At 41.5% G+C, this 15,952-nt stretch overlaps 1 protein-coding gene and 1 long non-coding RNA gene across 3 annotated transcripts in view; one reads left to right on the top strand and one right to left on the bottom strand.

Annotated features, from left to right (window-relative positions):
- The window catches only part of Pygl (glycogen phosphorylase L), a 36,626-nt gene that overhangs the window by 10,758 nt on the left and 9,916 nt on the right, over positions 1 to 15,952 (bottom strand). For both annotated transcript variants that reach the window (XM_074067999.1, XM_020165028.2), the window contains exons 4-7: positions 14,747 to 14,850; positions 8,356 to 8,487; positions 4,755 to 4,866; positions 4,341 to 4,423 (exon numbers count right to left, since the gene is read on the bottom strand). In XM_074067999.1, the coding sequence (XP_073924100.1) occupies positions 4,341 to 4,423; positions 4,755 to 4,866; positions 8,356 to 8,487; positions 14,747 to 14,850 (431 nt within the window). The remainder of the gene's footprint in view (positions 1 to 4,340; positions 4,424 to 4,754; positions 4,867 to 8,355; positions 8,488 to 14,746; positions 14,851 to 15,952) is intronic.
- Positions 8,485 to 14,750, top strand: LOC141421579 (uncharacterized). The gene is made up of 3 exons (XR_012446171.1): positions 8,485 to 11,223; positions 13,227 to 13,286; positions 14,247 to 14,750. It is a non-coding gene; the product is annotated as an uncharacterized lncRNA (long non-coding RNA).

Raw genomic sequence — 15,952 nt, 5'->3', positions numbered from 1 at the left:
ACTTTATATCTGTAAGTAATGAAGGCCATTAAAAATTGTAAAAAAAAATAGAGGGGGATAAGAAAAGGGGTGAATTTGATCAAGCACAACAAAACCCCTTTGTATAATTAATACACATGAATAAAAAAGGAACAGTGTCTGTAATAGCCAAAAATGGAAGCCACCTGAATGTTCAACAATAGGGCGATGGCTGAATGGATAAAGAAATAGTCACAAAACGGAAACCTCTGGAGCCACTGAAAGATTAGAGTCTGATGAATTACTAAGTGAAAGACACTGGAACAATACATAGAGTAGGATTTCATTTTTTGTGAAAATAAACAATGTGTGAGCCTGAATGTTCTTTGAAAAAGTCTAGAAAGAGTCCAAAAGTTAAAAAAAATATATGACAACAAGGAACTGTAGATAAAGGATGAAGAGACTGGGAGAGATAATAGCCACAACCTTTTTTATTTTTGACAGTATTGGGATCTGAACTCTGGCTTCATGCTTGTTAAGCAGGTTCTCTACACTCAAGCCATGCCCCCTGCCCTTTTTTGCTTTCTTTGTTTTACAGACAGGGTCTCATACTTTTTGCCCCAGACTAGCCTTCAACTTCCATCCTACTATCTATAACCCATGCATAGATTAGATTATAAAAGTGAGCCACTACTCCTGGCTTGTTTGTTGAGATGAAGTCTCACTAACTTTTTGCCTGGGATGGCCTTGAACTGTAATCTTCCCTATTTCACCTCCCAGTTAGCTAGAATTACAGGTGTGAACCATCATGCCTGGTTAGCTACAACCTTTTGAAGGTGAAAAACAGATGGATCAGTCAGCCAAATCCTGACCCGGTAGAGGAGAAGAGCCATAAAACAACTCGATTTATTCATCAGAGTCCCCAAGGTTCAGGAACTGGCAGTACCAAGCAGCTTTGGAAGTAGCAGTGCAGACCAGGTAAAAAGTTGAGAGCCTGTTGAAGGAAGACTTGGCCTTGGACCTCAGCTCCAGTTCCTGCACTTGCACAATTTCCTGTCCCAGTTAGGCAGAAGCTGCATTTGTATTTGGCAGAGATAGTAAGTCTCTGGACAGCGGCTTGGGGGGGGACATCGAGCACAGGTGAAGGCAGAGGTACTGATTGTCTCACATTGAAAACGTGTGACTTTATGTACCCACTCTTGAGACTCCCCGCCTTCCTCTCCCACCCAACTTCAGATCCCAGGCAGCCAATATTTAACTGCACCAGAATCAATTAATTATCAATATTAATAATTGGATCAGAGCTGTGCTGTACTTCTCAGTAACAACAAAACCAGAAGGAAGTAAGAAATGGGAGTGTTCTGTATCCAGACAACTATTCATGAGAATCTTTTTTTTTTTTGGTGGTACTGGGTTTGAACTCAGGGCCTCATGCTTGCTAGGCAGGTGCTCTTCCACTTGAGCCACTCTGCCAGCCCTGGGCAAACAAGTCATGAGAGGACAGAATGAAGGGGTTTTCTAATCTGCAAGGTCTCAAAGAAAAACTGACCTCACCTGTCTCCTTCCCGGGAGGCTGTAGCACGTGTACTTTGACAAAAGTTGAGAAACCCACAAAAAGAAAGACATGGGAAACATAACGTCAGACAGGTGAGGAAACATGTAAGATCTTACTGAAGCCAAACATGGATTAAGGAGCCTGGTGATGAACCAGGCACAGTGGCTCACGCCTGTCACCCCAGCAACGTGGGAGGTGTATATAGGAGGATCGTGGTCCCAGGTGGCCTGGGCAAAACCATGAGACCCTACCTGAAAAATAACGGAAACAAAAAGGGCTGGGGGCATGACTTATGTGGTAGAGCACCTGACTATCAAGTTTGAGACGTGAGTTCAAGCCCCAGTACTATACCACTCCAAAAAATAAAGGAGCCTGGTGAAGATCATGATAGACTCACATTGAGAGAAGAGGGGATGGGAAATATGGAGGTAGACTATGTGTGAGAGTGTGAGGTTTGTGCTCATCCTTCAAAGTGGGGAGTCAGCAAACAGTTGTGAAAGTGGAAAAGTCATATAGTAGCAATAGTTGGGTGTTAGTGAGAAATACCAAGAAAATCAATTAAAAGCAAAGGAATGAATTTGCTTCTGGGGAATGGAAATGGGAAACTGCCTTATAATAAGCCTCATGGAATGATGTGAATGTGTAACTTTGTTAAAAATTTGAAGATGATTAAAAACTGAGTCAATAGAAAACTGTCTAGGTGGTATTACCAATGGGAATAAGGTGGTAGAATTAGGACTTATTTTATTTTATTTTTTTACTTTCTTCATGATACTCTTTAATTGTTTACATTTTTTTCTAATGGCATGTATCATTGTAAAAATTATAATGACATTATTATACTAAAACTGATAACAAAGAGCACCATGAATCTATCTGTAATGAATTTAAACTTACTGATCCCAAGAGTTTTTTAAGGTCTTAGAAATAAAATGATTAATTTGACACAATCCTTGACCTTAAGAATTTCAAACTAGTTGGGAAATGAAAAGGTATAAACAAGGCTTTAAGCACAGTGTGATGATTTGTTTTTAGAAAAAAATTAAAGTTAAGATGTACACACAGTACTCTGGGATAATCAGGAATTTTTTTCTTTTTTTTTGAGGCAGGGTATCACTATATAGCCTAGCATACTGACCTGGCACTTGCTTTGTAGCCCAGACTGGCCTCAAACTCAGAATCCTCCCACCTCAGCCTCCCAAGGGCTGGGATGAGCCCCCATGGTGTGAGCCACCATGCAGACATCTGGTAATTGTTTATCTGAGCCCTGAAAGATGGGTATGATTTTGTCAGATGAACACAGAGGACCAGAGTATTCCCTGTAGGTGTTCCATAGAAGTAGGAAAGAACAGGGTGGACAGTCACACAGCTGGGGCCTCCCTGTGGCACAAAATCATGGGAGATGAGTCACAGCACTGTGACCACACCAGTGAAGAAGCCAGGAAGCACACCTAACACTCTGCACTTCTCTTACACATGACAGGAAGCCACCGTGGGCTTTACACACAGGACAAATAGCTCACCAGTGGCAGAGCGAGGACAGGGGCACGACTCTTGGAAGAAAGACTGAAGTGTGGATGAGGGCTATGGCCACATTAGGGAGAAGGTATGTGTTTGTTTTTAAGGATCATGGCACAAAAGTGATTTTATCAACTCATTCCTACAAAACAAAACATCATCCTAACAGCTACTTAACCCAAGTTGTCTAGGTTTTTTTTATTGTTTGTTTTACCCCATGCTAACTTAGTAAGTGTTGTCTATTAATGGAGATGATTATTTCCAAGTGAAATCAGGGCTGGTCCTCACTGATGATAGGAGAGGAATTCAAGCCCCACGCATCACAGAAGTCAGCAGGCCTGGATTTGGGAAGGCAGTATGATCCCAGACTTGCAAGCATTCTTACTTTGGACACAAAATAGAATAAGCTTTGAGTTAGAGGTTGCGCTGAAACGGACTTAAGTCTCCATGGCTTCCCCAAAAGAAAATGCTATAAATCATTAGGTTCCTAAGCAAGCAGCAACAAACCCACAAAATCCTTCCTCCCCTCTTGTTAGACACTGTGGTTGAGTACCAAGTGGACATTTGGTCTTAAGGACCATTACATTCTCGTCTCCAAAATCTCTGCTTTCTACCACCTTTGTGAAACAAAGCACTTACTTGGTTGCTTCTGAGATTACTTTCAAAAGGAATCATTACAGATTAAAAGAAAATGATTTTACCCAGAGGGAAGTTTAAGTTAACATATATTTAAATCAACTATGAATATACAGCAATCATGGGAGATCCACTTCCAAGCATTAAAAAAAAAAAACCTAAGCCATTTTTTAGAGTAAAATTAGGATAATCATCTGTAAGAAAAAAATGTGAAGATCCAAGCAAGCAGCAGAAGAAGCAGGCATTTGTTCATGATCCAATCCAAGGACCATGACCACAAAAGCTTGGGGACAGAAGGCCAGGAAGAGCTCTGCCACCAGGGAAAAAGCAAGGCAGGAGACCTCCAGGGTTTCTAACTTAGCGGATGAAGTTTGTGTCTACAAAGGAAGTAGGGTTTCACCAGCTATTCACCTCATCTTTTATATCTGGGTTCTGTTTTGAGATACATCTGGAGAGCTTCCCAATTAGTAGGCAAAACACCAATTCTGATTTCATGAATTGTACAGATTTGTTTTCCTGACTTGGTTGGGAGGGGGAAGTCTAGACAACTCAGGAAGGTACATGGAGCTTATTCTGCAAGTGAAGGAAAAAAATCCACATTGGATATGTCTTGTAGGGTGACCGAATAGGCTCTTGAGCAGTAAGTTGCATGCATTGGCATTGGATCACTCACATTGTCATTGGGATAGAGCACACGGGAGATGTTCTCGGCCAGGTTTCGGTCCAGCACAGCCTGAATGTAGTCTCCAACATTGACTGAGGGGAACATCAGAAAAGCAAGCAATAAGAGACAAACCAGCCACTGTTGGTGCAAGGCCCTCCATCTCACTTGCTGTCACACCATGTGACATTCCCAAGATTCCTAAGAACCCACAAACCTCCATGCTGGCCTTCACATGAGAGTCTGAGTACTACAGAAAGACTGCTTTAAAAGTGTCCTTCTCACTTGCTCCATAAAATGCTGGCTTAGTTTCCAGATCAGAAACTCAAGGCTTTTTTTTTTTTCCTCAAACTCTATTTGATCCTAACTAGCAATCAAAACAATTAAGCATGCACACAAAGAAAGCAAAACCCACACTGTACTCACAGTCTCTGAGGTTAAAGTCATTGGGTGCTCTAGCTGACCAGAGGCGCATGGTGTTGACCGTGTTATTCATATACCCAGGCACAGGGGTGTCATACGGCAGAGCCAGGACCACCTATGGGATTAAAAAGAAGCAGTGGCTCACAGTTCTTGAGTGTGATGACACAGCCTGAACAATGGCTGGGAGACTGCAGTGGGTTCTTTCTATTTCTGCTCCATCACCAATTGAAATGGAGTGAAGTGTAAACCAAGAAGAGGGTTGCAGGGATAGAGGGAGTATTAGAGGTCACGCAGTTCCTCCCTGGGCCATTGAGACTGATTGTCCTTTACAGCTTTTCTTTGTTGACTTCCCATGTTCTTCTTGCTCAGAGAAGAGAGGCTTTGGAATGGAACTGTGGGGTGCTAGTATTAGAAAAGCTTATCTGATGTTTCACACCAAGCCATTGCTCTAATAATAATAAAGTGATTTTATTACTGCTAGCAAAATGACAAATGAATCTGTGCCTACCTAAAAGTAACCACTAGGATAAATTCTGTGTGAGTTACTCAATGATCTGATTTCACATTTGTTGTAAAAATCAATTGTATGGGAAATGTCTGAAGATACCTCAGACGTGATATTTAAAATGTTAAGCTACAGTTTTTGACATTGGGAAAAGAAGAGTTATTTTAGTGATTCCTATACTAATCTGCCAAATCAGGTGAAGATTAGCTGAGCTGGGTTTGAGATGCGAGTTTTGACAGTCGTTCAAGTGGAGAAGAGCAGAAGATGGACGAGATTTCACAGTGCATTTAAAGTGTGAGGAAAGACTCCTTTCCATCCCTGCCTCACCAGAGTCAAGCTCCAAGAAGGAAACTGACGGAATAATTGAACTGGAGGATACTAGAGATCGTTGGTGCAGCCCACTCATTTTGGACATGAGGAGGCAGAGTTGAAATGTCCACACACGACTTTAATTTGGTCTGTGGAACCATGACTGATGAAGTACACAGCTCACACCAATCATACACATGGAGACATGCTTTCATGATCACTGGGACCTCACGTAAAGAGTCACCCTCATTTTAAGCTCTTTCCCTAAGAAATCAAGGTCCCTAGAGATTTTTAAAGCAAGTTGTGATTAATCAGGAGAAATCATTTATAGAGAGGGATTGAATCTGGGTGTAAGTAAGACCCTTCCTTCCTTCCTTTCTCTTTTCTTTACATCTCCTTCCTCCCTCCCTCTCTCTGTCTTTCAGTGCTACTGGGTTTTGAACTCAGGACCTTGCACTTGCTAGGTAAGTGCTCTACCTCTTGTGTCATGCACTCCAGCCCTTCTTACTTTTTAGCTATTTTGGGGACAGAGTCAGGTGTTTTTGCCTGGGTTGGCCTGGACTGTGATCCTCTTCCAGCAGGTGGGATGCCTACCTATTGGTCGAGATGAGAGCTCATGAACTTTTTTGCCCAGGCTGGCCTTAGAATCACAATCCTCCTGATCTCAGTCTCCTGAGTAGTTGAGATTATAGGATGAACCATGATGAGTAGCTAGGATTTGCCTTTTTGACCTCAAAGTGTTACCAAACGGCCCAGTAAGTGTGCCCCTTGGATCTCCTCTCAGGGAACTTCAGAGAGAACTTGTCCCTGGGGGCTCACCTCCTCTGAGCTCACCCAAGGGAGCTGTGAGTTCTCTCTGGGGTATTCTAGCAGAGCTGGAACACCAGAGCTTTTCCAGTGGGCGATCTTTAATCCAGGCCTTTAGCCCAGCCACTTCTCAGAGCAGCGCTGCGGGCTGAGGCTCTCCTTGAGAATCCTCCCTCCTTCTGCCACACTTGAGCCACCATCTGAAGACTTCCCATTTCCTGATCCTTTCCCCTTTTGTCTTCACAGGCACTCCCTCCTATATATTTTGGTCTCTTCTCAAAGGACCTGCATTACACGAGAGCAAAACAAATAGCTCAGTGTGCTGGAAGGCATCCCTTGCCTCATGTTCTCTGATCTCACCAGCTACCGATGCGGGGCTGATTCAGGAGATGGCATGCGCAGCTCACTGACTTTACCTCTGCCCATAACCTCACTTCTGCAGACCTAGAAACACACTCTCCGCAATTGAATTTCTGGATTCAGTATGCAAACATCTAAAGGTGCTTTGTAAATACAAGTTAGCTCAGCAGTGGGACCCACGGTGTAAAGAGAATGCTTCCAAGATTAATTGTGTAAACTGCAGCATTTTAGACAGATCAAAAGTCACTGGTGAAGTTGTAGGTACAAAATTCTAAACCAAATATTTATTATAGTACCAAAAATGTGTGAATTCTTTGGGTGGATTAAGTACTGATTAATTTGTGGCTCTCCTGATGGTGTTTGTAACCAGGTGCAACTTAGATTGTGATCTACTGTTTAATGAAAATGAAAAACAAAACAAATTAGGAGCTTATCTTCAAATCACAGAAAAGTATTCCATTGCACTTTTATCTACCTGTTTTAGTTTCTAACCTATCATTTCAAATGTCAAATAAACTCACATTCAGATAAGAAGCAATTTTTTTGTTTTGGTGGTATTGGGGTTTGAACTTGTGGCCTCACGCTTAGGTAGAAAGGCACTCTCCCACTTGAGCCACTCCACCAACCCTTTTTCATGTTGGGTTTTTTCAAGATAGGGTCTTGTGAACTATTTTCCCAGGCTGGCTTCAGACTATGATCCTTCTGACCTCCGCTGCCTGACCAGATAGGATTACAGGTGTGAGCCACCAGTGCCCAGCCAGAAGCAATTTTTAAAAAGTCTTATTTTCCTGAACTAAGAATAGCTCTATAAGGATTAGCAAAATGAGCCACTATTTTAAAAAATTAGTGTAACATGGGTCTTAGCTCTTTTAACCTAAAATAAAGCATTTATTTATAGAGACTAGCCCACAAACCAAACAATTTTGATTGAATTTTACACTCAATTTTCACATATAAGGACAGAATTTAGTTGGTCTTTACCATTCTCTTGAAGTTTTTGAGGATAAATCTTTTCTAGCTCCAGACTTTGTTCATTAAATATTTCAAATGATGCTCTCCTGATTGGGCAGGCCGGTCTAGCAGTGAATAGGGGTCATCTGTCAGGAAGTACAGGACAGCAAAGCATGCACCACTGGGTGCACCCAGCACTACTTCTCTAGAGGTGATCTGGCACAAACCACTTATCTTGCACGTCTTGCATTATTATTTTGATTTTACAACGAATATGAACTTTGATACTCTTTTAAGTAAATACTGCAGTGTTAAAGCATTTATTCTGAAGAAGTTGTAAGTGAGGAATGACATTCAAACTTACTCTGTTGTGGTATCAACAACTTAAATAAAACCAGAGAGCGAAGCATGCTAGGTATTATAGAACTGATTAATTTTTGATAAAGCTGATTGCAATATGATCCTGGAAAACTGGGAAAGTCACTTCTCTCTTGGTGTCAGTTCCCTTATCTCTGAAATGAATTGCACTAAGAGGAGTAACAGATTCATTTATAAAAACACACTGTGCTTGCTAGTTAATACATACCACACTGCTCTCAACATCACACTCACACTGTCCTGTGTGACACGTATTCAATGCATAAAATGCCAGCTGTGAGGACACCTGGATACCTGCGTGTCGATCCACTTGGTCCCGGTCTGGGTGTGCTCTACTCTTCCGTAGAAGTGCACAGGCAGCATAAATTCAGGACGGGACTTCTCCCAAGGGTTTCCATGCCTGAGCCAATCATCTGCCTCTTCTACCTGCAAAAAGGACATGGCTTAGAGTTAATTTTCAGGAGATGTGGACCTAGTCCTTCAATTACATCACAATAAAAATATCTTTACCTGAAACTACTCAAGAATACTTTTTGGAGAGAGAGTATTTTGGACTGGTCAATCTCAATTGATCTTTATTACTGTTTTATATCCTAAATTAACAATAACAATACTTGCTGATACAGCCCTAAGTGTTTTATATATATTATTATATTTATTTTTATACATTATCAGGTTCCAGAGCCTGTGTCTTAACATCTGTGAATTCCATTGTCCAGCTGGAGCTAAACAGATGCCCTCCAGAGATGTTCACCATTGGATGTGGGGACATGCTCGGCCCTCCATGCTGGCTTCAGTCAAGATTCTCAGGCCTAGAATCTGCAGAATCAGTAGAAAATGCTACTTACAGAAAACTCCCTACACAAAACATCCCAATGTAAGTACAGAGCACTAATCTATTTCATAGTCTCTGTTTCCCTTAATCTGGTGCAATTTAAATTTCATAATGAGCTACATATTATGGTTTTATTTTGAAGATGACATATAGTAAGAGCTAAGGAATTTATTGACAATTTCAACATTTTCCCAAGTATGCATGTTAATCTATAACAACACATTGCTTATAGAAAATTTAAAAACCATAGTTTCTATTTAGAGTATCCTAAATGTCAGATGAATTTTGGCTTGTAATGAACAAGAAGACCAAAACAAGAACATTTGGTGTGTAGGGGGAGATATAGTTTAAAAGTAAATGCTATGTATTACCACTGAAACTTTTAGAATTATATATATATATATAAATTGTGTTCTGCAAAGAAAGGGGGAGGGATAAAATTCCCTTGTCAATAAGATCACTATGAATATTTTGGCTATTTCATTCTTTACCATCACCTCCTAGAAAAACTCAGCTTTATCTTAAATGACATTGCTTAGGAATTATGACAAAACACTGGACACCCCATGGTCACCTGACTATGAGTTCAATGCCTGCCCCAGGCATAGTGAGAAGAGATAGAAATAAACACAGCTTCTGTCTTTTGGGATGTTAGACAAAATATTAATGTCCACAGCCAGACAAGCAAACACACATTCATTTATTCAACCATAGGGTGTGACTTTATATCAAAATGCCTGCCTGCTCATATTAACCACCCTTGACCAAACACAGCATAAAGGATTTTGAAAGTCAAGACGTCTTGCTCCTCTGCTGATATTGTTGACAGTGATATGGTTGCTAATGATGCATGGGTAGGAGACTCAGAGAAACACCATCTTTAGGTGGAAAAATTGGGAGCTGGAGGCAGGAGGAGATAGATGTGAGACGAAGCTTTGCTTGGAAGGCTGGAGACAGACTGAAGCTACTCAGTAAATCACATCTTACTTAAATGCAGAATCTCTCAGTAGGGCTGGGGAGACCTCTGAAGTCCATCATTCTACAGAGCAGCCAGAAGCTACAAGGTCATACAAAGTCAATAACTAATTCTATGTATCGGAATTTAAACTTCTACTAGCCCAGTCCTAAAGAGAACAAAACATAAAATAAAAGTTAAGAGGGAAATGGCTGAGACTTTCCAGTTGCAGGGAAGCTTGTTGAGTCCACTAACGTGTTACTAACCAGATGATATCAACAGAGGAACAAAATGTCTTGATCTACAAAATCCTTTATACTGCACTTGGACAAGGTCAAGTGTGGGGTTTTAAAATACGAGTTACTGTGAGCACTGCTTCCTGTCACAGGGAGACCTGTAGCCTGTTCACCTCCCTGCAGCCTTCAGTACTGTTGTCAAACACTCCTGCAGGGAGCGCAGGACGACACTGAGGCAAGAACAGTTTTCCTCTGGAAAGCCACACCAAGAGGTGGCAGGACTGCGGGCTGTTCTACCCTCAAGAAGCCTGGGGTGCTCAGAGGAGAGAACACTCTGCATGCCCCATTGCTGGCCCCCTCAACTCCTGCTCTTTTGAGGGTCCACTTTTAAGTGACAAAGGGCTAGTCAGCTCATCAGTCTCAATGCCATTAAATCCTGGTTTATTTGTCCCTCCCAAACGATGGCTGTTTTTAATTTCCTGTGCTAACAAGTTCTATTGGAAACCCTGTTGCTGGCTAATCTGTGTCCCGAGTCCCTTGCTGAGTCAATAATAACACCATCACTGAATCAGTGAATAACACTGTCAGTTCTACAAGGCTTGTTTTTAAGGTAGACTGAAAAACAGGTATTTCATAACCACAAGTTCATCTCAGCAGTTCTGAAGAGAAAGAACCGGCTCCTGCCACCTCCAAATCCAGAAGCTGTGGGATGGGGTAAGCCTCCTCTCCCTGGCTTTCTTCCCACAAATCAACAAAATGTGCTGTAAATTTAGATTGCCACGCAGCCAGCGATCCCTAGTGTACTATGTAGGAGGGCAAGATGGGTGAAGGGCTTTCACTTACATCCATGGGGTATCAGACCTGCTCCACCCTAGAGGCTACCAGGGGCTGACCCAAAACAAAGCAAGAGTGGCTCTTTTTGGTGAGAGAGCCAACCTGTGTGGGTGGTAGCTAGACTGGGCATCTTCCCTAGAGGAATCTGCAGTGTGTATCGCAGGCCACAGTGATGCAGAGGTCAGCTCTGGGGCTCCGACAGTGACTGAATTCCAAGAAATGCTTTTTCCCTTACCTGCAGGACATTGAGCACGTGAACTTGTGAACAAACCCAGGAGAGAGTCAACAAACTTTGTCTTCTGGTAATGTAAATAATTGAAAAAATATTTCTGGGAGTTCCAGAAATCCAGCAATGCTAACTAGAAGCCAACTGGACAATGTGAATGGTGCATGACTAGCTGTAACAGGCTTGGCACAGTTCTAAGCAAAGAGCAGACACTGATTCAACTTGAGATGTGTACTGTGAATGCTTTCTGCCCAGAACTCTGGTGTGACTGGTAAACTTTCCTGTGAGGTTACTGCAAATGCCTTCCCCACTCTGGCTTCCAGGAAGGGAGTTATTTTCATGAAGACCTAGTACTGATAAGGTACATAGTTAGTCTAGAATTTTAGTAACACAATTGTTTTCACAATTGACTTTTTTTCCCCTGCAAATCTTCCTTGAAGAGACTCAAAAATATTCCCGGCTGGGCACCCATGGCTCATGACTGTAATCTAACTACTTGAAAGGTGCAGATCAGGAGGACTGTGGTTCAAGGCCAGCCCAGGCAAAAAGTTTATGAGACCTCATTTAAACCAATGGCCAGGCATGGTGGTGTGTGCCTGTCATCCCAGCTATTTTTGGGGAAGTGTAAATAAGAGGATCATGGTCTATGCTGGCCTGGTCATCAAGTGAGACCCTATCTTAAAAACAACCAACACAAAAGGGGTTGGTGGAATGGGCAGAGCACCTGCCTAATAGCACCAGGTCCTGACTTCAAACTGCAGTATCACTAAATAAATAAATAAATAAATAAATCAAATCTTCCTAGCTGGTGACGTTGTCATCAGCTGACTGGGGGTTTAACTCAGGGCTTACGCTTACTAGGTGAGTGCTCTACCATTTGAATCACAACCCCAGTTCATTTTACTTTAGTTATGTTTTTGATAGGGTCTTGAGCTTTTTGTCCAGACCAGTCTTAGACTTTGATTCTCCTACCTACACCTCCCACATAGCTGGGATTAAAGACATGTACCACTGCACTTGGCCTCTCTTTCCTTTAGGAATACTGGTAATAATATACTTCCTTGGTCTGGAGAAAAAGGAATGTTTTCTTGGAATAAGGACCATTTAAGAGGACCAGAAGTAGGTATGGTTAATAATAAGTGATATATCATAAAAATTGGGGTGGGGAATGCATTTGAGGAAAATCTGAGATTTATTTGCTGAGTTTTTTTTTCACTTTTTCACACAACAGTGGTTAAAAAGTAAGCAAAATTCTTAAACATCCTGGAGTACAGTGAGTACCACATGAATCTACTTTCAAAGACTGACAATGGTTTTCTTAGGTCACTTGGTTGGATTGTGTCAAAATGTTGGCCATACTGAAAATGCCTGTTAAGCCAGGCTCTTAGCCAAGAACTCTAGGTTATTTCATTGGGGAAGAAACCAATTCCATCACTTCTACAACTTTTTTTTTTGGCAGTACTATGATTGGAACTCAGAGCCTAGGACTTACTAAGCAGGCACTGTACCACTTGAGCCACTCCAGCAGCCTTTTTTTGTGTTGGGCATTTTTTAGATAGGGCCTTGCTTTTTGCCTGGGCTGGCTGAAAACCATGATCCTCTTGATCTCTGCCTCTAGAGTAGCTAGGAATACAGGCATGAGCCACTGGCACACCACTCACTTCTACAACTTTTTATGATGACAAGACACATATTTCTTACGTGATATGAGACATGTAGAAGAAAAAAATATAAGATAGTAAAAGTCACCTGAAATCCCATGTATCAAGGATAATTAAGGTTGAAGCTTGGATGTATTTTTCCTCTATCATCCTGGCCTCCTCTGGCTAGTTAAAGTCCTATTATACATGTAATTCTATGTTCTTTTTCTTAAAATAACAAACATTTTCCTATTTTATCAACATTGACCAAAAATATAGTAGTAATGGCTGTATTGATATTTTATCATAGCATACTAAAATTTATTAAATCATCATTTTTTTCTTAAGCAAAGCTCTTTTTATTGAGTGCTTATTTGTGTGCTAGATATTCTACATATTTTCACACTAATTCTGTGAACTTGGTGTGTCCATTCTGCAGGTAAGAAACGGAAGCTCTGAGAAGTTGGGTAACCTAACTGAGGCAACACGCCTTACAAAGGTAATGAGTTGAAATTAGGTCTCAAAAGAAAATAGTGCCCAAGCTTTTCTTCTCTATCATGTTGCAGCTCTACTTGTGCAGAGATGTACACAACACTGGTCCTTAGCAAAATTTGGAATCTGGCTTGCAATATGTCTTTTCTAGTATGTTCCTAATGTCCTCCTTCAATCCTTTTTGCATTTTGTCTTCATGCCATATCTGTAAGTTCCTTCCTTCCTTGACCCAGACAGTGTCCAAATTCTGGGGGTGGCGGGAGAGAACAGCCAATTTTTTCTCCTTTGTTCTCCTTCTTTTTCCTCACCTTTGCTCCAGCCTCTGTCTCCCCATCCAATCTCTGAGCACTCTGCAGCTGGACTCCCAGTTGTGGGGATGCTTACAGAGCTCAGGCTTTTTGAAAACGTAATCCATATATCTTTGCCAGTGGTGTGTATGTATGAGACAAAGATAAGGAGACAGAAAGCCTAAATCACACTTAGTATCAGGGAAAAATATCTACAGTAGCATTGTCTGTATACTCAAAGAGTTACCAGAGACAAAAGAAATAAATACTTGAAAATCAATGTGGTTATATGAAAGTCAAACTGGGGCCATCTGGATGGGTTTGTGCACATTTCTATGGTGCACTTAATCATATGTATTAAATATACACCAGATTTATTTGATATGAGTTAACAAGATTGCATGATTTCATCTTATTAAAAATTAGGACATTTAGCTTATGTATCTTATAAGATAGGCATGTTAAGATGTTAAGGAGGGCAAGACCTTGAAATAGACAAGAATACTGAATGTGGACCTGGAAATCTGGGACCACAGGCACACGTTCACCAGCAGTGTGATCTGGGGTAACTTCGCTCCATAAGGGACTCAGTTTTCTGTCTACAAAATGACTCTATGGTTCTTACCATTAAGGATTACTGGGAAAGTGCATGATTCATGCCTGTGCTTCTCCTTTTGCAGACCATGGGGCGGAATGTCACACTCTGTAGACGATCTACATTCAAGTGGTCGGGGATAAACATTTCAGACCCCCTGTAAGGCCACATTCTGAAGGCAGCAAATCCCAAGATTCTACCTGGCTTTCAAGAATGATGAAAATAACTCCAACTGGGTGAACACTCGTTGTTGAAAGGCAATCATTTTTTTATTTTTTGAGATTATTTTTCTTAATCTTTGTAATAATTCTGAGAGGTACGTCCTGTCATTATTATTTCATAGATGACAAAAACTGAGAGTCCACCAGTCAGAACCAAGCACTGTGGATCTAGGGTGAATGACAGTCACAGGGTCTCTGCTCTTGAGGAATTATAATCCAAAGTGGAGACACAGACAGTATCTACTGTTGTCAACCAAATGGCAGAGGAATGTGAAAGATCCATAAATTATAAATCATGTAAGAGCACAGTGCAAACAGTCATGAAGTAAGTCAATGACAAAATTGAAAAAGATGGTTCACATACCTGCCATCCATCTCGGATCTTCTGGTTGAAAATTCCATATTCGTACCGGATACCGTATCCATAGGCCGCAAGTCCCAGGGTTGCCATGGAGTCCAAGAAGCAGGCTAAATTAGACAGAAGACAGGTGAAAGAAGACAGAGTCAATGAGGCAAAGGATCAATTTCAAGTCTTTCCTTAAAATAAAACATGGCAGTCACAAAACAGTTTTCTATAAAAAAAATAACACATTTGAAAGCACAGAGATTGCTACACAATGGGAACTGATTTTTTAAATAACTTTTTTCTAATTACAAAACTAGTATTATAGAAAACTTAGAAAATAAAAGTGTATAGAGAAGAAAATAAATATCATCAGTTACCTCAATGCCTAGAGTAACCACTGTAGATACTGGCAACCACTATTACTACTGCATTAGATATGGTCACCACGGTCACCCGCACTCCCCTTTTGAAGGGAAGCTGTGTCCATGACCCCCTATGTGAGAAGACAGCTTCTGCAGAGCATAAATGACATGTGACCCATTCTATTATGGCGCCTGACTAGCTAGCTGGAAATGTGGCACACTCTTTCTTCTTGGCAAGTAGAATTCCACTATTGTTGGAATACAGGTGACACATGCTCCATAAGACTGGACCAGGAAGTGAACCTTGCTCGACTGGTCTAATAGGCCTGCAAGCCGATCACATAACTCTATTTCCTTCATCAGTGGCTGGTGTTGGCCTAAGCATGCAAAGGAATTAGGAATTCTGCTGGAGGAGGAGACTTCTGTGAAGGAGTTCCTTGCTGCCACCATCTTTTTCTCCATGGGGAGGGGGCAGCAAAAGAACCAAAGAGACCAAGGGTCCTGACATAATTTTGATGCTGAATATTCTCCTCCTTCTCCTCTACCTCCCCCTTCTCTTCCCCCTCCCTTCCCCCACTCCTCATTCTTTTGCAATGCTGGGGATTTCAGGGTCTTGGGCATGCTAGGCCAGCACTCTACCACTGAGCTACATCCCCAGTCCCTTTAAATGACCCAACTCTGGAGTTCTTGTTCTGTGATAACACATCTTCTTGCTGGTTGAATCTTTTTTTTTTTTGGCTAGGTTTTGCTACCTAATGACAAAGCATCTGATCTAGAACAGTTAATCAACAGGCAGGGTAGGGATCTATCTTGTTCCTGGGTGGGAACTAAGGGGTTAGATTAATCAGATTGTCACTCTCAG

This window comes from Castor canadensis, chromosome 3 (assembly GCF_047511655.1).
Source record: "Castor canadensis chromosome 3, mCasCan1.hap1v2, whole genome shotgun sequence".
NCBI classification, from domain to species: Eukaryota; Metazoa; Chordata; class Mammalia; order Rodentia; family Castoridae; genus Castor; species Castor canadensis.
Note: the sequence above shows the minus strand (reverse complement) of the source record. Positions and strands in the feature narration are given on the sequence as shown.